The 21,358-nt window shown below is 38.0% G+C and overlaps 1 protein-coding gene across 3 annotated transcripts in view; it reads right to left on the bottom strand.

Moving 5' to 3' along the window:
* KIAA0825 (KIAA0825 ortholog) overlaps positions 1 to 21,358 on the bottom strand; it is a 376,584-nt gene that overhangs the window by 195,275 nt on the left and 159,951 nt on the right. For all 3 annotated transcript variants that reach the window (XM_026498622.4, XM_057307500.1, XM_048220968.2), the window contains 4 exons: positions 20,628 to 20,807; positions 14,512 to 14,736; positions 6,472 to 6,880; positions 2,313 to 2,472 (listed from right to left, as the gene is read on the bottom strand). In XM_026498622.4, the coding sequence (XP_026354407.1) occupies positions 2,313 to 2,472; positions 6,472 to 6,880; positions 14,512 to 14,736; positions 20,628 to 20,807 (974 nt within the window). The remainder of the gene's footprint in view (positions 1 to 2,312; positions 2,473 to 6,471; positions 6,881 to 14,511; positions 14,737 to 20,627; positions 20,808 to 21,358) is intronic.

The following is a 21,358-nucleotide window of genomic DNA, read 5'->3' on the forward strand; positions in this document are numbered from 1 at the left end:
CATTCTTCTTTGAACATCCTCTGTTGAACACCCCCCTGTTCAGTTTCACTGCAGCTAATTTCTCTACCCCCCGTTCCTGCGTTTTTCTCGGCCGCCGAAGAGCTCCGCCAGCGCCATCACCTCAACTACCGCCGTCAGCGAGGCCGCCAACATTTCTAGTCACGGCCTCCCGCATCTTTGCTCGTGGCCAGGTTCTTCAACTACCCACTGGCCTTTCGTGCTCCGACATCCTCCCTTTACCTCAAAGACGAACACTCTTCAACTCATTCCCTCTCATGACTTTGCTGTTACTCGACGGCCCACTCACTCTCCCCCTGGCCCGGGCCCGTACCTGTAAATGCCGCGGTGTTTACGCTGCCTTTCTGAAGCACATGCAGCAAGAACACCTGAAAATGCTCAAGACTCCTCGTGCTACGCGGCAGGTGAGGGAGCTTCACGGGGTGATTACACCTACAGCACAACGAGGCCTCAGTGTAGAAGCTGCTGGAAATCCTACGCTAGGCACCGAGTCAGCCGGGTGCCGTGACTGAGTTTGTCGCGGGTCTGAATGTTTTAGTAGTCACAGGGCAAAGGGCTCACTACTTTCTGAGGTCTAGTCTCACCTCCCCGGTAGGCCACCTCCTAGCTTGCCCCGAGGCTTCTCACTCAGCACAGTCAATCAGCAAGTACTTAGCCTGACATCCCATGTGATAAACATTTCCCTGACAATAAGTGTATTCAGCTGTAAGGAAAGACAAATCCTAACTTGGAACTTCATCAAAATGTGGCAGTGCCCCAGTGAAGAGTCTTACACACATCAGGTCTCACAACAGAGCTGCTCAGAGCCACGGCCTCAGAGGTCCACAAATTCCACGAGGGGAGAACAGCCTTTCGATTTCCTGAATAGAACAGGTGGCTGACAGCCGGTAAATACGCAACTTAATTTTGCTTATTGGTGATTACCGATCTTTTTCATGTTAAGGGCTTTTAAAAAGTGGACTGGTCTATCAGTTTGGCAATCTCTACCCGCCATGACTGTTCTCAGAACTCTTGTAACGCTGCTTTCCTAAAAATCTGAGGGTAAGGCTCCTGCAACATCTGTTCCTCAGTAATCACCATGGTTACTTAGGCCCATTTGGGTGGCCACGTGGCCATGCCAGCGAAGACCTGACTTCACAATGGTGGTCTTTCAGTTAGCCAACTCCAGGAGCTCCTGAGTTCCCCACATAGAAACCCTAAACAAATTGAGAGGGCTCATTAGCAAATGGGAATAAGTTGTGTTACTTGCTAACAATTATATACTGAGCTCTAGTGCCTCAGGGACTGGACCATTTCTCATAGCAACAAATCCCTCACATCCTTCTCAGGCGATCACTGAATGCACTATTATATCACCTGTTTATTGACTGGTTGATTAGCTCTAGGAAAGCCAGGAAACAAAATTTACTTGAAGTTTTAGGTAGATGGTAGCGGAAAGAACATTTATGTAACTGAGTTGTAAAATGCTGTGGTAGAAGTTAATTCACTCCCTGGAAATATATCGTTTTTAAGGCCTACTTCAGCTTCCCATTATTCACATTATAGAATTTTTAGTATTCTGAAAAATACATTCATGCATTTGCAAATAAAAACGATTCTAATTCACATTAGAGGTCACATTCTAATTCAGGTACAAATGCTCAAATTAAAAACCTGATGAGATTAGCACACTTGTATTGTTTCAAGGCCATAGCTGAGATACCTGCTCTTTACGTTTTTGCTCAAACAGCCAGAAACATGCGAGGTCAGAGGCTTAACCCAGCAGACACATAGACAAGCATGACATCGGCTCTAACCAGTGTCCATGCATTAATGCATTTTCTTGGGTTAATCTAGTTGCTCCCTAATATGGTTCGATATTCTTCTCAAGTTTTCTCATTATGTAAGAACTCTCCCACTTCACCAGACAAGTATGACGTCTACAGGAGAAGAAGTACACCTCTCTCCGGAAAATTCATCATTTCACAAACAGCAGATTTTAACATCAGCTTCACAGTCACAAACACACAATTCCCCACCTACACGTCTAGTCTATACAATTCAGAACTGAACTGAGTTTATGAGCCGTGTTATTGTTTAAACCATATAAATAAAACCTACATTGTTTCGGTGAAGCTTCCACTGTACAACTGCAGAACAGCCGGGGCTGAATAGATTCTATTAATAATGCAATATTGAGTTTGGTATTGACTTTAAGAAGTATTATCACCTCCTTGACTAACCCTTAGCTGCCAGCAGACGCTGCCTCAGGCCAGTACACACCTAATTGCTCGGTAAAAAGGCCGTTTCCCTACCTCATTGAGCCGCATGATGTGATAAATTTGCCGCAGGTACTCGCTGCCACCTGGTTTGTGGCAGATCTCCAGGACCATCATGTTTATTTTCTGCTCAGTCAGTTCAAGAGCACTCTCTCCTTCTTCTAAGGCTGCGCTTTTCTCTATTGTCATAAATGCGCTAAGTACAAAGAAAGCATATAAGTATCAGTGGTGAAGAATTGTAAAGATGGAAAATAATCAAAGAGATTGAGTGTGGAGAGTCGATGTAAATCTCATATTCAAAGCACCATGAAGACTGCTCACATAGGTAAGCTTTCCCAAACCGCCCCTGCGCGTAGAAACAGCGCCTCAGAGCTAAGCACCTGAAAGCATTTAAAAAAATTGAATCGTTTCTTTAAAACAGTTCTTTATTGCATTTGTACTCCTATCTATAAAACATTTTCCCATTACTGCAATTGTTGAAATTGCTATAATCATGGGATGAAAACAAAACATTTCTTTTTAAGAACATGTAAGAAATAATTTGTATTTTCTCCTTGAGGATAAAAAGTATCTTTGATGCCAGAAATAGCTTTGGTATTCTGTCTTTTGTAGATTCCTCTTTACACCTGTCTTCGAACACATTAAAGACTAATTAAAGTGTCAAAAGGGGGAGCCTATTATGCTAAATATAGGCTGGGCGCTTCCTGGCAGCGTGCTTACCACTGGGTATTTTACATTGGCCTTTTGACACTTGTTGCCTTTTAAAACTATATGGCCCCTCTCCTGTTTCTTCTTGGTGAGGATACCTAGCAAAAGTCACTCCCCTGATGGTTCTTCGAGGAAAAGGGTCTATTATCACCACACCAGGAATATGCAACTTTTATTTGTGAAACATTTCTAACAACACATTCGCTTGTTATTGATTTTAAACATTATTCACACAGTAACGATGAATGACATAAATTAAAAAAAAAATTCTCCAACTATATCAGAGCAAAAGAAATCATGATATTCAACGTATATCATCTACATCCCACACTACTTTTCTTATTACAGTTGCTATTGGGATCATGTTAGGCTTTGCAATCTAAGTATTCTTAAGAAAACGCACGGTTTTCCACTGTTCCTCAGACTAAATGAAATTTACTGTGGTGTAATCAGCTATATACTGCAGTTCATTATGGAGATTTTGCCATGATTATAAAATTAGTTCTGCTAAGAGTCAGCGCCGCTGACCTGAAGACTGAACCAAATGATACCCAGCTGCTGGACATTAACTTTTATATTGCTTCCACATGTAGCTTCAAAACATCTTTCTTTAAAAAAAAAGAACTTTACCATTGTATAAAGCTTGCTAAAAATAAAGTGCATACTACTCTTAGACATATTCATTAGCTAGAGTAAATCTTTAAACAAACAGAAAAGGCCTTGTTGCAAGAAAAGAAGTTTGTACGTATCTCTTTGAAGCTCCATACAGGTTGCAGGCAAAATTTGTCAGGTTTTGTAGAGGCTGACATTGAAAAAGTTGAGGCCCTCTGACAAAAGAGCGTCTCAGTGTCAGCCCCTGAATTGTATCCTTTCCTGTCCATCACTGTGCAGGTGAAGCAAATGATTGGATTCAGTCAATGCCATGATTAATGAGTTCCTCTCTGGATTTGGGACTGCCTATCAATCATGTCATTAGGGAGAATGTGCCCTGAAAGAGGCAGACCTTAGCCAAGGAATAACTGCATTAATCTTAATCTGTATATGCACCCAGCCCGCCAAGTCAGGGTCACCATGATGAAAAACAATAATCTTCAACTCGACAAATTACTTTGCAAAGACAGACATTTCTTTACTTTTGGGGCTGTGTGTTCTCCAGAATCTAAGTTGACTGTTTACAGCTTGAGTGTTACTACAAAGTGAAGGTTATTTTAATGAATAGTAATGCTCTCAGGCAGTGCGCGAGACGAGCAATGCTTTCAGCTGCCTGCCACCTTTCCACGGCAAGTCTGCTCACAATTTCCATAAAATCAAAGTTAAATCTGAATGCGAGTGCAAGAAATCTACCTAAATGATATTGTGTAGTTCCAAGATAATCGTCATGGGGAATTAAAATTTCGATTATCTTAACAGAAGACTTATTTCAGTTTCATGGTTACAGTCCCAAACTTAAAACAATTACGGCAAAGCCAGGGCAGCCCTTCACCTATATACAGACATCAGGGTTTAAAATGCATTTTCCTTTATGCTGTAGATCTAGAAACTAAATGATCATCGATTTGTGAGAAATACGTAGAGTAGAAGTTCACTTGTACAACAGATAATCGACCTGAAATCAGAGTCAAGAAATGCATTCCTATGGCACCCATCAAATCCAGTAAGAGATGACCTAGCGTGAGTTAATAAGTCAAATTTACCCATTTCAAATAAATATAAGAAATAACTTTAAATCACAACACTTACATATTGATATTTGAGAAACTGAGAAAGACATAGCATTGTGCTAATTACATACTTACTAATACGCATTCAGGAACTTTGAGGACTCTAAGATATTTTTAAAAATCAGCAATTCTTCATTTGGGATGCATGTTGCAACAGATAGTTAATCAGCCAAACATTAGCTCGACAACTCCCTGTACTGGAGGTATCACATGTGTTGGTGCTGTTTATAAAGAACTTAAACCAACTTTTAAGGGAAAAATATTTATTAACGGATTCCTGTAGATGGCCCCAGGAATAAAACATTACACTGATCTTATTGAGAGAGGGACCCCTAAATCAGAAATATCATAAATTTATGATCCACTATGTTTATTCTTATTTTTCTCTTTATAACCACTGCCAGGGATATGACATCTGGCCTTGTCTTTCAGTCATTGGATTCAATACCTGTAAATTGGTATTGAATATAAATGTAAAGATTAAGAAGGCTGCTTTTACAGTTACTAAGCATTTGCCTGACTGCTGCTGTTATTCCTACCCACAGGACAGCCTAGAAGTAAATTTCTAGAAGTCAGTATGACAAGACCAGGAAAATCACGATTACCTCTATTTTTCCATGTGGAGTAATATGAAGTCTTACAGATTAATACAAACCAGTAAAGAGTATTCATTATCATAATACCAGTGAGTGCAATGTATTTTAATAGAGTTTATAAATAATAAATGCTTACTAGTCCTAAGCTTGATGCTAAAAACTTTATGAATAGTATCTAATTTTTCAAAACCACTCCCAGCAGCTTGGTATCACCACTGAATACAAGGCCTTGAGAGATTCCATAATTTGCCCAAGATGGCCCACTTACAAGGGATTTGTATTTGTCCATCTGATTCCAAAGCCTGAGCTCTTTGTCACTACCACGTACTAAGGAAAGTAACAACTTTTAGTCGTTTCTCGAAGAGAGTTAAAAGAGTATCTGCTAGCAACATGAATAGATTTTAAAAGAATGGGGGACAGTGTGTGTGAGTGGTCTAAGAAAGTGCTGGCTTAGTGATCTGTAGACCATATGAATTGTAATTCCTTTATCAATATCATGCAGTTCTACACTGAAGACTAATTTTAAGACAGGAGTACTCTATGTACATATTTAAATTCATCAGGGACCCTTAAAAATCTTAGCAATCCCACAAATCACTTAGCTCTTGGTGACAAACCTATGAGAAGGCTGACATTTTCATACAGAAACAGCTGGGTGTGTTTATAGCTCGAGTGTGATATGCCCCAGTTGCCCTCTGGGATTCTTACATTACCAGATGAAAAATGTGTACCTTTTTGACAATCAGGTACACAGAAAGCAATAAAAAGCCTTTTATATCCATTAATTCCTTCTTAATTTAATCTCCATGCCCAATCCATTTACAAAATGCTCCAGGCTATCCACAAGATACCTGTTTGTGCACTGAAAAGGAATGAAACCAAATTCTCTCGGGTTTAACTACCACCCTTTTTATCAGAAACCTTAGGATGTGACTAAACAGGTATAATGTTCCAGCATGTCAATGGGGTTCAAATTTTAATAAAACAAGGAACGTCTGATAGTCTCGTTTTTAATGGAATATTTATCATTTCTGTTGTCACCAAAGTTCCCATAAAGTTAACAAAATAACCACTGTTGCCTATCTCACAGTCTTTTGTTGTTGTTTATTGGTGATTTTGTTATTGTGAACGTATTTGATGAAATTCAGTGAAAGAAAAACATCGCTTTACCATTTGGTGCTCAATTTCCTTGCTTTCAACAATTGGCTCTCAATCCAGTTGGGTTTTTCCTGCTCAATGCTCCGTATGACCTTCTGGGTCATTTGATTAGGGCCACTTGTCTGCTTTCCCATGATGCCTTCCAAACACACACAGATTACACCAAGTTTCTCTTTGCTCCATCTGTCAAGGGAGGCACCTGTTACAAGTTCCACAGTGTTTCCATCCTCAAATATCCGACATATAATTACAATCAAGTTCCAGACAAGGAGGCTAGCTTTCTTCAATTCAACAAAGTTTTTTGACATTTTTCTCTCAGACAGAAAAAAGAAGTATTTAATTGGGGGAGGCAAACATGCAATCACCGTAGGTAACTTGCTGATTACAATAGATACTGCCTGAGCAGCAAGCCTTGTGAAGCCTGGGGAAGAAAGGAGAGAAAAGGTATGATTAATATTAGCATTTGCATTCCGTCACTGTGTTGTTTTGAGTGTTGCGTGGGGATGTCTAATTTTTGTGGAGAAAATTGTTGAGAAGAGCAAGTGCTTGACATATTCCGACAGAACTCCACTGGGGTCCCCTCCAGTGCTGCCTGAAATTCCTCAAATCTCATTTTCTTTTTCCTTTCTCACGAATGAAGTTTAGAACATTTTTATCTATTAAGACTGCAGGTTTAAAGGGATCAGATGGCCTCTTAATTAACAAATGTAAAGGCACCTTCTGTAGGACCTCTTTGTGGCTTTTGGTATTTTCTTAAACCTCCTTCTCCCTCGGAATCCATAACCGAACCATTCCAGATCTTGCTGGGACTGGCTCCCCTTCTTCTACTCCTTAGCCCAAATGTCAGCTCCTCAGATAGCCTTCACTCACCACGCCATCCGAAGCGTCCCTTCAGGCTCTTTCCATCCCAGCTCTCACCTCCTCCCTATCATTAGAGGCTATTTTGTCACCTAATAGTCAACTTCTTAATTGTTAATTATCTGTCACCCTCCACTAGATCATAAGCTCCATGAAGACACTACTGTCTCCCCAATACTTAGTACCTCATATATCAGCTGTTCAACAAAGAGTTGGTGAATGAATGAGCCAACAAACTGGTGCATGATTACCTTATTACTCTTCTTTGTTTCTTTGTGTCCATGCTAGTTCTAGTTTATACTAACACCTCTTAAATGTAAGTATTGGTAAGAAGTCCCTGCCTATTGACTGATGATTCCACACACCCTCCCTTGCTTGGTGTCACTTCTCTTAAGAGTGTACTGACCTTCCCTCTCTAGATCAGGGGGTCTCAACTTTGGCCCTAAAGACACTTGGGCTGGATAAATCTTTGTTGTGAGGAGCTGTCCTATGCACTACAAGATGTTTATTTTATTTTATTATTATTATTTTTAAAGATTTTATTTATTTATTTGACAGAGATAGCGACAGCCAGTGAGAGAGGGAACACAAGCAGGGGGAGTGGGAGAGGAAGAAGCAGGCTCCCAGTGGAGGAGCCTGATGTGGGGCTCGATCCCAGAACGTCGGGATCACGCCCTGAGCCGAAGGCAGACGCTCAACCACTGAGCCACTCAGGCGCCCCTACAAGATGTTTTAGCGGCATCTCTGGCCTACGCCCACTAGATGCCAAATAACATTCTTCTCAGTGTGACAACCAAGAATGTCTCCAAGCATTGCCAAACGTCCCCTGGGGGCAAAATCTTTCCTAGTGGAGAACCACTCTTCCAGATGATTCTTAGAATCTTCAGTCTTGGCCTTTCTCCAGGGTAGCAATCCTACAACTACAGCTCCCTGTTGGACATTTCACTTCTCTGTTCCAGTAATCATTACAATTAAATTCATTATAATTGAAACCAAATTAGTTGTTTTCCTCCCAAACTAGCTTGCCCTTGCTGACTCTCCCGCCCCTCCTCCTTCCGTCCCTCTGTCTCTTCCATTCTTTCTTCTTTTAAAATCTTTTAAGTAGTCCTGTTGATTTTTCATTCCAGAAACCACATTGATAAATCCTCCTACTCCCTCATCTCTGACACCCAGTTTCACCTCACTGTGAAACATGGCTACCGACCTATTAAAGCTCCTCCTTACAAATGGCACCTGGACTGCTGCCGTTCTCTCCTAACTCATCTCCCTGCTCCGGACTATGCCTAGCCTCTCTCCTGTGTTGTGAAGCCAGATGCACATACTATAAAATTTATTCCCTAATTTCTCTGCCACAGTTGTTTTAGCTGTTTCCCGCTGTTACAAGATCAGTCCCTGGAGTGTTGCTGTCACAAGACTCCACAGTCCAACCTCAGCCAGTTTCTGTAAGCCTTATCTTTATTTTATCCTCATTGCTTTGAGGCTTCTGAATATCTCATTACTCTCATTTGGAATGCCCTCTCTCGCCAGGAGCCACCCATCTTTTTCAACTCTTGGTTCAAAGTCCTCTCCTCCTGCGAATTAGGTCTGTAATGTGCCATGCTGTCATCTTTTGTATTATCATCTATTATTGTTTATCTTATTTCTGTCTTCATGAGTTGTCTTTACAACTAGACGAAAAGCTCAAGAGCATGGAAAAAACCTCCTCGGTCTTTGACTATCCCACAAAGCCAGGCACAGTGTTTTAATCCACTACATACAAAATAGAATTTGAAAACTGAAACTGAGTGACAAGCCAAGAGAAGGTACCTTTGAGTTCTCTGGTAAAACATTCTTTACTGCTTTTGCTAAACAAAAATAATAAAACAATGTGAAAGATTTTTCATGATATTTGTGACATTTAAAGAAGTCACTTTGCTCTAAAAAAGTACAAAGCTCTTGGAAAACATATGTCTAGTCTAGTGACTCCACAGAAATTCATGACAATTTAAAAATCATGTTAAAAATGAACTGGAACAGTCTTCATAAGTTTGTAAAATGGGGCCCAATATATTTTTGAAAGATCTCATAAGACTATTGTGTTCAATAAAATATTAAATGTGAGAACACCTAGTTCAGTACGTGGTAAAGAACAGTTCCCTGATAAGTGCTTTCTTTTTATCCAAACAAGTATGCTTAGATGAAGCTTCAAATATAGATAAAGCAAATTAAGAAACTCCTTTGTGACCACTCTTCCCTGTGTTCTTAAGTGATTTTAAATGTTTGTTGTTCTTTACGTGTCATATACTCCCTATTCTACTCTCAGGTGTTTGACTCAAAAGATTATATCTTGTGTTCTGTTTATTCAAAAGAGGGTTTAACTGCAGATACCAAGGAAACATTTGACAATCTAAGGAGATATCAGGTAAAGATTACTAATTCTTTTCACACTGGCACTTCTACTGATGTTTGAGAAAATCTGAGGACTCCAGGTACTCAAATCCCCACTGCTTTATTAAAGCTTATGGCAAATTCCAATCAGAACCTTTAGACTAATGACAAACGAATAAATCCATTCTACTAATCATAGGGACTCTGAGTCTGTGGTGATGTTAACAACACTCCAGGAAGGGATCTTTTAAGAATGCCGCACACTTATTTTTCTGCCCTTATTTAAATATTCTGGCTTCTATCTAAGCCATATATATGTTACATGTTGGAAGGGCCAATTTCAGAGCTGACAAAGTGTGAAAAAAATGTATGTCTTAGAATGGATGCAATGTGATATGAATATTTATGTATTTATCATTTCTTTCTTCCTAGACATGTACCACTGGCTGTAATCATATATTTTGTGCTTATAAAACATGAAGAAAGGAAATTTACAATGAATGAAGTAAAACCAAAATAATGTCTTAAAGTTATTTTTTTTAATTTTATTTATTAATGGTATGAGGTGTCCATAATAATTTCTTGACTGAGGAGAATGTGACTTAATATGCTTTATTATTCTTAAAATCTGGACTTAACACTTTGATACAGTGATTCAAAAGGCAGGTTCTAAGTTCCGTTTGTTTCAATACTTGATTTTAATGGCTGTCACAGGTGAAAAAGCTACTTCATGAACCTACATAGATCTACACTGGAACAAGTTTATCAATAACCGTGCTTGTGAAATCACAGCACTTGTTTTTTAATCTCAACCGTCAAATAGGCAACACTGTTGTTGACATTTGACTGCTAAATATTCATTAACTGTGATGTCAACTAGTTATTCTTGAAAACAAATAGAAAATTATTTCATTTTTGTATTTTTAAGAAAAATATTCAGGAATCTTATTTGGAATATTTTAAATATTTAAATTATGTTAGAAAATTCTAAATTCTTAAATGTGTAGATATGATAGTTTTATTGGTGATACTGGTTTTTATAAAACTAATATTTCTGGTTTTTATAAAATAAACTATCTTAATGACTTCTGATAGCATTTTGTATATTTCTGCCATCAGTTTCTTTCCCAACAATCTGCATGTGAATGATATCATGAATACATTTTTTCTTGCAATGCTACCTCTGTTTCCTCCCCAGAATCCATTCATTTAAAACAATTACTCCAACAATTCTCCCATAAAGTAGTCTTCTTATTTAAAAAGTAATATATTGGGGTAGCTGGCTGGCTCAATGTGACTCTTAATCTTGGTGTTGTAAGTTCAAGACCCACGATGGGTATAGAGATTACTTAAAAATAAAACCTCAAAAAATAAAATAAATAAAAAGCAATTGACTGCTAGAAAAATCTCTCTGGTGTATTTTTCATTTAATTGCTGTCAATGAGGGGTGCGTGGGTGGTTCAGCTGGTTAAACATCTGCCTTTGGCTCAGGTCATGATCCCAGGGTCCTTGCTCAGCGGGGAGCCTGCTTCTCCCTCTCCCTCTCCCTCTGCTGCTCCCCCTTACTTATGCTCTCTCCATCTCCGACAAATAAATAAATAAATAAATAAATAAATAAAAATAAATAAAATCTTTAAAAAATACTGTTGTCAATGAAACAAAACAACTACTTCGTGTATCTGTTCTTGAAACATAAGGGAGAAAATACCTAAGCTGAGCTGTATCAGAAGCATCTGAATTTTCATTCATCTGTTCGGTAAATCTCCTACATTGTTTAATTTATTGTAATATTTATTTCTTTAAATCCTCACTATTTTCTATGTAACAGTATTTACTGACAAAGTAATAAAAAATGCATTTCAATTTGTCACCATAGAGTTTTCTGTGTTCTCTCATTTTTCACTGTTTCAGAAGGACAAATGTTCCCTTAAGCTAGTGACTATTTGTCTTTTAATAAGTTAGAATCCTCAAAAAAACCACCACCGACAACATAAAGGACTCTAAACATTTATCGTTACGTAGACAAACACTGTAAAGTACTGGGTTAAATATCACTTGACTTAAAACGTCCTTGAAAACAATCACAGAGGTTTGTCTTCCTGTTTTGGATGCTCAGTTTTGAAATCTTTTGCTAATCAGGATGATTCCCAACCATCTTTAGCTAGTATCTCAAGGCACAGTACCTACTTAGGAGGGATTCACGTTTAACAAGAATGTATGGGAAGTCGTATTTCAAATGGTTTTCCCATATATTTCCTTTTTAAAAATCTTTTTTGGACCAAATCTGATCAGATCATCCCCATTCTACCTTATAAATATGGCTGAGAAAGGGCTCATGTCAGGGACAGAAATCAATGTGAGCTTTTTCACTTGGTTATTGTTCGCCCTTCCTTGCATTGTCAGTATCAGTTTTCAACTGCAGTTGATTTGTTAATTTACAGGAGAGTATGTTAAAGCCACTCGTGTGTTTTGTGAGGATTAATTTTGTTAAAACTAGATTCTGAAAAACAAAGGATGAACTTAATTTAGTATTGTACCCTGAAAGCTAATGAAAGAGTAGGCTACCCTGTCCATTACCACCCCCCCCCATAACTGCCTCACTCACAGACCAAGGGAGAGTTACAGTGACAATCTTCATATGAAATTTTACTCAAGTTTCATTTCTTCCTGTCTTCTCATACACTAAAGAATTGTCTTGTACATCCCCAGAGGTGTCTGCACCCATTGGAACCAGCTATACTAGTCTTGGAGCACCAAGATGAGGTATCTAATTTATAGCTTATCTCTAACCTCAGCTAAAGCACATGGCATGTAGTAGTAACTCACTCAGTAAATATCACTTGAAGGAATAAGGGACTTACTGTCTGGCTTGTAAATATTATCTGTCTTGCATCCCATAGTGATAATAAAGGTTGAGCACTGTCAGTCTAAGAGGGTAGAGAGAGGGAGAATCATGGTCTTCTCCTATTGTCATACCTACCCGGAATGCACAAAATGGTTTATACAGTCACTTTCCTCCACCATTTTCTTTTATGTATTTATGTGATTTGGCACCCCTTTATGGCTGTCCACTGTATAAGTGTTGTACATCTACTCTTAGTGATAGTGTGATGTAGACTATTACTTAGTAAGGAAAATCACAAGAACTGGTATCGAAAAAGTGAGCATGTTTTTGAACCTGAGGTTCTTTGAAAGATTATGGAAGAATTCCAGAACACCTGTACAAAGCAAAATTATTCATGAATAGGATGACTTAAAAGCTACAAACAAAATAGTGCTACTTATACAACATGGTATGTTAGCTATAGATTATGCCCCCTGAATTGCTCAAAATCTATGAAATATCCAAAAGCTAGAATGAAGGAGAGATGGCATCAACTCAGACAAGGAACACCGTAAGTAATGAAAAGCTGACATTTTCCAATTTCAATTAAATGGCTTTACTAGATTCACAGGCAGTTTAATAGGGCTTGGACAGAATTAAAGCATTACTGTGAAAGGTCACAGGTAGATAATTGATTTGAGTTTGTAATCTAAGGTTGCTGGATAAAAGCCACATTAGTTAGGATAGCCATGGAGAAGAATGAAAGGAAGACTAGTCCCTTCAACTCACTTCAGTAGGTTCAGTTAGAATATTTTACCATTGAAAGTTTCCTTAAGTTAATGAAAAAATATTCTTCTTTAAAGATTAATATAAAGGGAAAAGTTTTATTTTAAATATCCTAAAGAAGATTCATTAATATGGCTACATAATATACATTCAAAGGAATCTTAATGCAGAAACACATAGGTGGAAAGAAACCATGCAAGAAGAGAGGTCTTAATTAATAAAATAAATGAGGGGCGCCTGGGTGGCTCAGTCAGTTGAGCACCCGACTCTTGGTTTCAGCTCAGGTCATGATCTCAGGATTGTGAGACCGAGCCCAAATCAGGCTCCCCGCTCAGCAGGGACTATCCTTGAGGATTCTCTTCCTCTGCCCCCATTCCCCACTCTCTAAAATAAATAATTTTTTTAAAAGATTTTATTTATTTGACAGAGAGAGAGAGCGCACAGCAGGGGGAGCAGCAGAGGAAGGGGGAGGGGGAGGAGCAGACTCCCCGCTGAGCAGGGAGCCCGATGGGGGACTTGATCCCAGGACCCCAGGATCAGGACCTGAGCTGAAGGCAGATGCTTAACTGACTGAGGAACCCAGGTGTCCCAATAAATAAATCTTTTAAAAATAAAATAAAATAAAATAAATGAATAATGTAACTCATGGTTCTAAAATACACTTAGATGCACAGCCCCTAATAGGAACAAAGTACTGAATTCAGAACTATAGATATTGAGGGGAAATTGTCAAAAAAATTTATAGTTACTAAATGGGGTGCTATTTTTGACCTAAACGTACACAAGTAGGTCCATTAACAAGAGAAAACAAAGTAATAATTGGTGGTTGCAGTGGAAAAAACTTCAAGGAAAAATATTAAATTGAGCACCCCGGCAATCTTCTGGAGAGTATGAATTTTAGATTACTCTGCAGATTTAAGGTTAGTCACAATCATCAACTAATCCGTGAATACTAACATGAACACAACATAGCACAGAAAATTCTGATTTGGTAGTTAAATAAAGACGACCATCGGAGTCATTTTCATTTCTAATTTCCTTGGTCATAAGGCTCACAGTAAAAAAAATTACAAATCCCAAATACATAGAAATGGTAGAAAAAGGACTAAAATAGTTTACAAATCTTACAATTTTCAGAATTTTACTTGATTTCATACCTTGGAAAATTGCTTCTTCGGGGATGTGTTTTAAAAAAAAAAGGAAAGAAAGAAAGATACCTTTGCTTGATTCTTTCCTTTTAGTTTCTTTTGGAATATAATTCCATTCCTTGGGAATGCTCTCACGCAAACATTCAGGAATGCTGTGCTTGTTGAGGTTGGTCTCACAGTTTCTCCCAGAGCTCATCACAAATATAATCTGCTGCACAATGTCCTTGACAGCGTCGGTCAGTGCCAATCTCAAGCATCGGATGACCTCTGGCTCGGACTCCACGCACGTTGAGACTTTAAAATCAGACAGCATATTATAGTTAGCAGAATCTGGCAATATTTTGTGTGTTATTCAACTGGGAATCCAGTTTCTCAGTAATCTAATTTAAAGCTATAGAAAAGGAGAGCTGCTTTTAACCTTGAAATCATATAATTAATAAACAGTCCATAAACATTTGAAAAAAAAAAAGGTTCTTCTTAGTAATAAAGCATATGACAATTAAAATAACAGCGAATAACAATATTGGCTGTGGTTTGGAACTCTAACGGTGGAAATATAAATGGCATGAACTTCTTAGATGACAACTTGGCAATAATGTCAACACTTCAACATTTTACTTACCTGCTAACCCACTTATTCCATTTCTAAGACGGAATCCTAAGAAATTAATTACAATCATGTAAAGGATAAAAAGGAAAATTGAAAATAATCTAAATGTCCAATAATAGGTTATCTACACAATAAAGCCATATATTATTCAGTAAAAAAGTAAAGGCAGGTTAGGAAAAGCATGACATGCTATTTATATTACACACACACACACACAAACGTTAATGGTGATTTTTAATGACTGACGGGATTTCAGATATTTTCCTCTTCCTTTCCCTTTTCTCCTTTTACTTTTGCTTCTTTTGTATCCTCCCTCCCTTCTTTCCTTCTTTCTGCCATCCTGCCTTTTTTCTGATTATATATATTACCCACCATGACTATGTATTACTTGTGTGATAAATGCAATAAAATTTTACTTATTTTTTAATATGACAGGCAATTCTTGGGATAGCCCCTTGAATCAATACAGAAAAGTACTTATATGTTTTTCCCCTCAAATTCTGAGATGAAATTTCTTTTTATTATTTTTTTTTAACTTTTATTTATTTAAATAATCTCTACACCCAAGGTGGGGTTCAAACTCACAACCCTGAGGTCAAGTGTTGCCTGCTCTTCTGACTGAGCCTGTCCAGAGCCCTGAGGTGATAGTTCTCAAATGATTCAATTCATTGTTAAAACCACCATCCTGCTGGGACGACTGGGTGGCTCAGTCTGTTGGGTGACTCTTGATTTCAGCTCAGGTAGTGACCTCAGAGTCCAAGGATAAGGCCCAGCATGGAGGCCTATCTGGAGCCCTGCACTGGGCTCCTTGCTCAGTGGGGAGCTGGCTTCAGGATTCTCTCTCACCCTCTGCCCCTCCCCCCACACTCTCCCTCTCTCTAAAATAAATAAATAAACAAATAGATAGATAGATAAATCTTTAACAAAAAAAGAACCACCATGCTGAAGATGATCTTGATACTATCCAATATTGAGAGTTTAACTTTTTTTTTTTTAAGATTTTATTTATTTATTTGACAGAGAGAGATAGCCAGAGAGAGAGGGAACACAAGCAGGGGGAGTGGGAGAGGAAGAAGCAGCCTCCCAGCGGAGAAGCCTGATGTGGGGCTCGATCCCAGAACACTGGGATCACACCCTGAGCCTAAGGCAGACACTTAACGACTGAGCCACCCAGGCGCCCCGAGAGTTTAACTTTTTAACATGGTACAATCATCGTGTGAGCTGTTGCTCTTTATGGGAATGGTGGAGGATAGAGCAGTCTATGTTTTTAAATGATGCTTCCAGACTTTAATTTATTCAAAGCCATAATAAAGAAGCCTTCTTTCTGTATCTGTAATTAATATTTATTTTGGTTGAACTCTGTGGAGTCATGGATTAAATACATCTTAGATATCTAAAAATTCTAGAAAGCCAGAAATTCCCCTATTTCCTTTTATTAAAAGGGAATGTTTATTCCTTTTAAAATTAAATTAAGGTATTAGAAATGATAGTGAAAATAACAGTCCTATCTCAAAGAATCATTTAAAATTTGAATGAATTAATTTGTAGGCACTAAATACACTATGTATGTATATGCTATTGTTATTCTTACCTAAGAGGAGTTTCTGTAACATTTACAATATTATAGTATAGAGTGCCCAGTGTTCCCATCATGCAGGGTTCTGAAACAAGTTGAGCATGGGATACTATAGGGAGGATCAAATAATATCCACAGATACCTGTGGTAGGGATAAGGTACAGAACTAGCAAGAAGAAAAGGAAAAATAAGAAGAGAGAATAAAGAAAAGAAAACAAGTGACAAGTCCTTCTGGTTTACGGCTCTGCATATAAAGAGCTTGGAAGTCACCACTCTGTCCTGACAAGTAAAGGGCTGAACAGATGGAAAAATCAGTAACTCTTCTTGGATCTGTAGAGAGGTGGGGAGAAAAGACAAACCACTGCCCCCAAGATTGGAGTGACAGACAACAAATACAGGGAGTCACAGCTTACTGGAGTGGAGACTCGTAAGCAGAACCTACCATGGGAACCAGTGCCAAGGGAGGAAGTCTGAATTGTAATTGATGAATTGCTGGAGGCTCAGTGTAGACAAGTCTGGGAGTTAACACTCCAGGGGCACCATGTCATGTGGAGGCTGCCACACTTCTGTGAGTTTTACCTCTATGAGTTCAACTAGGTGCCCATAGTAAGTGTCAGAGAAAAATCCCCAAGAGCTTCCAGCAAGATGAGAGGAAAAGGAACATTTTGAAATTAAGGCAGAACACTCTGTTCTTCTTAAGGGCTGCCCTCAGGAGAAACTACTAAAATAGAGCCTAACCCACGGGGATATTATCAGAGCCTAACTGACCTAGAAGGAGGGAAATACCCAACCCCAGCCCACTCTAGCCATATTCTCCTACATAAAATGGGAGAAAAAAACCTGAGAAACACTTGTGAAGTACACAATCCAGAGGCATAGGCCCATTAAAAGACTGAGACCTAACCACAGGACTATAGAATGCTTCTCCTCCCCCACATCTCTCCACCACATCACTAAAAGCCTCTTCTAGCAGTTTCTTTTACCCCATACATTATGTTAGACTTTCAAGAAAAAAATTACAAGACAAACTAAAAGGTAAAGAACACAATTTGAAAAGACAGAGAGCAAGCATCGGAAACAGACATAGCAATTAAAATTATCAGACCAGGAATTAAAATAACTATGATTAATATGCTAAGGGTTCTAATGGATAAAATAGACAGCATGCAAGAACAAATGGGCAGTGTAAGTAGAGAGATGGAAATCTTGAGAAAGAACCAAAAAGAAATACTAGACATCAAAAATACTGTAATGAAAAATGAAGAATGCCTTTCTTAGGCTTATTAGTAGACTGGGCATAACTGAGAAAAGAAACTCTGGGCTTGCGGGGAGCCTGGATGGCTCAGTCGTTAAGCATTTGCCTTCAGCCCAGAGCGTGATCCCAGGGTCCTAGGATCGAGCCCCGCATCGGATTGCCTGCTCCACTGGGAGCCTGGTTCTTCCTCTCCCACTTCCCCTGCTTGTGTTCCCTCTCTCGCTGGCTGTGTCTCTCTCTGTCAAATAAATAAATAAAATCTTAAAAAAAAAAAAAAAAAAAAAAGAAACTCTGGGCTTGAGGATATTTCAATAGAAACCTCCCAAACTCAAAAGCAAAGAGGTCAAAGTCTGGGGGGAAAAAAAAGAACAGAATATCCAAGGACTGTGGAATGACTACAAAAGGTGTAACGTATGTGTATACGTGTAATGGGAATACCAGGAGAAGAAACAGAAAGGAACAGAAGAAATATTTAATACAATAATGACCAAGAAGTTCCCCATGAATTACTATCAAACATAAACCACAGGTCTAGAAAGCTCAGAGAACACCAAACAGGGTACATGCTTAAAATTACTGCCACACACATCATTTTCAAACTACAAAAAAGCAAAGATAAAAAACTCCTAAAAAAGCCAGAAGAAAAAAATTACCTTATTTATAGAGGAACAAAGGTAGAATAAACATCCAACTTTTCAGAAACCATGCAAGCAAGAAGAGTGGTGAAATATTTAAAGTGTTGAGAAAACAAAAACAAAACCCAAACAACACAGAATTCTGTACCCTGCAAAATTATCTTTCACAAGTGGAGAAATAAAGACTTTCTCAGACAAACAAAAATTGAAGACATTTGTTGCCAGTAGATCTGTCTTACAAGAAATGCTAAAAGAAGTTCTATAGAAAAAAGGGAAATAATATACAGGAAAACTCGGATCTCCATAAAGTAAGGAAAGACTCAACTGAAGAAGGAGTAAGTGAAGATGAAATAAAAACTTTAATTTTTCTTACTCATAATTGATCTAACAGATTAAGTCTGAAATAATACCAACAAGTATTCACTTATGTATATATCTTATACATAAGGGTACAAAAGTAGAGTCCCTCATGACTGCTGTAGGGTCTCAGGTTCCAGAAAATCTTCAAGATCTAGAGAATATTTAGTATTTACAGAGAAATAATTTACACAAAGACCAAGGACATTTCACAAGGTTGAAGTTCTGATCTCTTGAAACACCCCCACACAACCGGGCTGTGTTAATACGTGTAATACCTGTTTCAAGAGACTTGTCTGGCCTTGTGGAGAAGGGTTCGCTCAATGTGTAGATGAAGAGAAGACTAATTAGGAACGAGCAGTAGTTTTGCTTTCTGGTGGCAGCACCTAAAGGCCATTGGTATCTTCTAGGTCATTTTCAGGACAGTTTTGTGCTAAGAGTCAAAATGGTTCAAGAATATAAGAATTGAAGAATAAATAGTGGTTGAAGCATGTGGGTCACCAATTCTTTATAATCTTGTGAGAGAATTCGGCTCTCAATTCACCTGAATAACTAAAAACAACAGGGGTGGAGGAGCTTTCAAGGTTATTTTTCTTTCAGTTCCATAAAGTCTACATCAGAAGTAATTCAGTCTTTTTAACTGGAAAACTGTCCCTCCTTTGGGTAAAGAGGTAGCCATAAGAAATACATGGAAACTAGGAGATAAAACTTTAAAAGGAGATAATTATTACACAGCCATTAAGTGATAGATTCAGGTTTTTAAAATCATTACAAAAAGTTATCTATTGCTATTTTTCAGGGATAATGACCAAGAGAAGATGTAATATAATGACTTTAAAATACCTAAAAAGATATTCAAGTAATGTCTAGAGGATAGTCAAAAAGTCTAGGAAGAACGAAACCATGAATATGAGCAAGTTAGATTTTTTATATGGGTCCCAGGAAATATTTTATGGAAATGCAGTTTCCAAAACAGTATATAAAACAGTTTGTAGGTCGACAGCCAAATGTAAATGATGTAAATAGTTAATGGATGAACAGGATAACTACTAAGTTCTCAGTCTTTGTTTCCGCAAGATATTAAGTATGTAGAATTAAAATGAGGAGATTAAGTATAAAATAATGCAAGAACCTTTTCACCTGGCCCTGAAGGTGGGGCAGCCCATGAACACTTTCTATTCAGATATGCAACCTGCTCTGGCTTTAACATCCATTCTAGTTGTAGGCGGAACACCACAAATGGAAAAACAGATGGCCCCTATAGGAATAATAGAACATGTTGCCTTGTAGAGACACAGGTGTTATGGTCATAGTATATAAATGCCTTTTACATTTAAAGAAAATTGGCCAGTAGTTTTGTCCATCAATTTGTTGACTAAATGCATCACAAAATATTTTTTCACATGTTACTAATGTCTTATATGCTCAATAGCAAAACATAATCTATGGTAAATATTAACTTAAATTTTTATGAGGGGACACTTCCTAATAATTTAAAAAGGAAATCTGCATTACATAATTCCACCTCCCCCCAATTTTCCCTTCACCTTGTCCCAAGTATTTTATATTTTGATAGGACGTAATGGTTAATGATCCCCAAAGAAATGTTTATACTGAAAAAAAAATGTAAGGTAAACTTTTACAAATAACAGACTCAAAAAAAGTGACAACCATAAAATTTTCAAAGCTTCTTTAAAGACATATTTAATTATCTATAAAACACTTCTTTTACAAACAGTAAATTTCTCATACCTGGAATGTTATATAGAAAGTCCCACAATTGTTCATCTTCCATGTAGCTCACAAAAACATTTCCAAATGTTTGTGGAGAAAAATTGCAATGATATAATACTTTAAAGATGGTTTCTATTAAGCTGGATCCTTGGTTCAGACTATTGTCTGTATCAGAAGCTTGTTCTTGAAAGGTACGTTCTTGGAAAGAAGAAAACTGATTTAGTAAGATAGGTATCAGTCAATGTGATTAAATTCTTATCACTTGGGGCGCTTGGATGGCTCAGTTGGTTAAGCGTCCCGACTCTTGATTTTGACTCAGGTCATGATCTCAGGGTTGTGAGATCGGGCCCCTCATTGGGCTCTGCAGTGGGTGTGGAACCTGCCTCTCTCTCCCTCTCTCGCTCCCTCTCCCTCTGCCCCTCTCTCATAAATAAATAAATAAATAAATAAATTCTTATTACTTACCCAAGCATAATGCAGTAAAACAGTATTTGATTAATATTTACATAATAAGAGAAATGCCACATTCTTTCACAGTAATGTCTCACCTAACCTGATTTTGTTATTGAGATACTTAGCTATCTGTGGGGGGGAAATTGTGAGAAGGGCCACGATGACATCACTTCAAAAGGCAAAGCTAGTTTATCTTTGTGTCAGAATTCTCTTTCTCGTAAAGAAAATTTTTTGATTCCTTTTGTCATTTAAAATTAATATACATTCATTCTAGAAATTGTAAAACAAAAAACCAA

This window comes from Ursus arctos, unplaced genomic scaffold, assembly GCF_023065955.2.
Source record: "Ursus arctos isolate Adak ecotype North America unplaced genomic scaffold, UrsArc2.0 scaffold_5, whole genome shotgun sequence".
Classification (NCBI taxonomy): Eukaryota; Metazoa; Chordata; class Mammalia; order Carnivora; family Ursidae; genus Ursus; species Ursus arctos.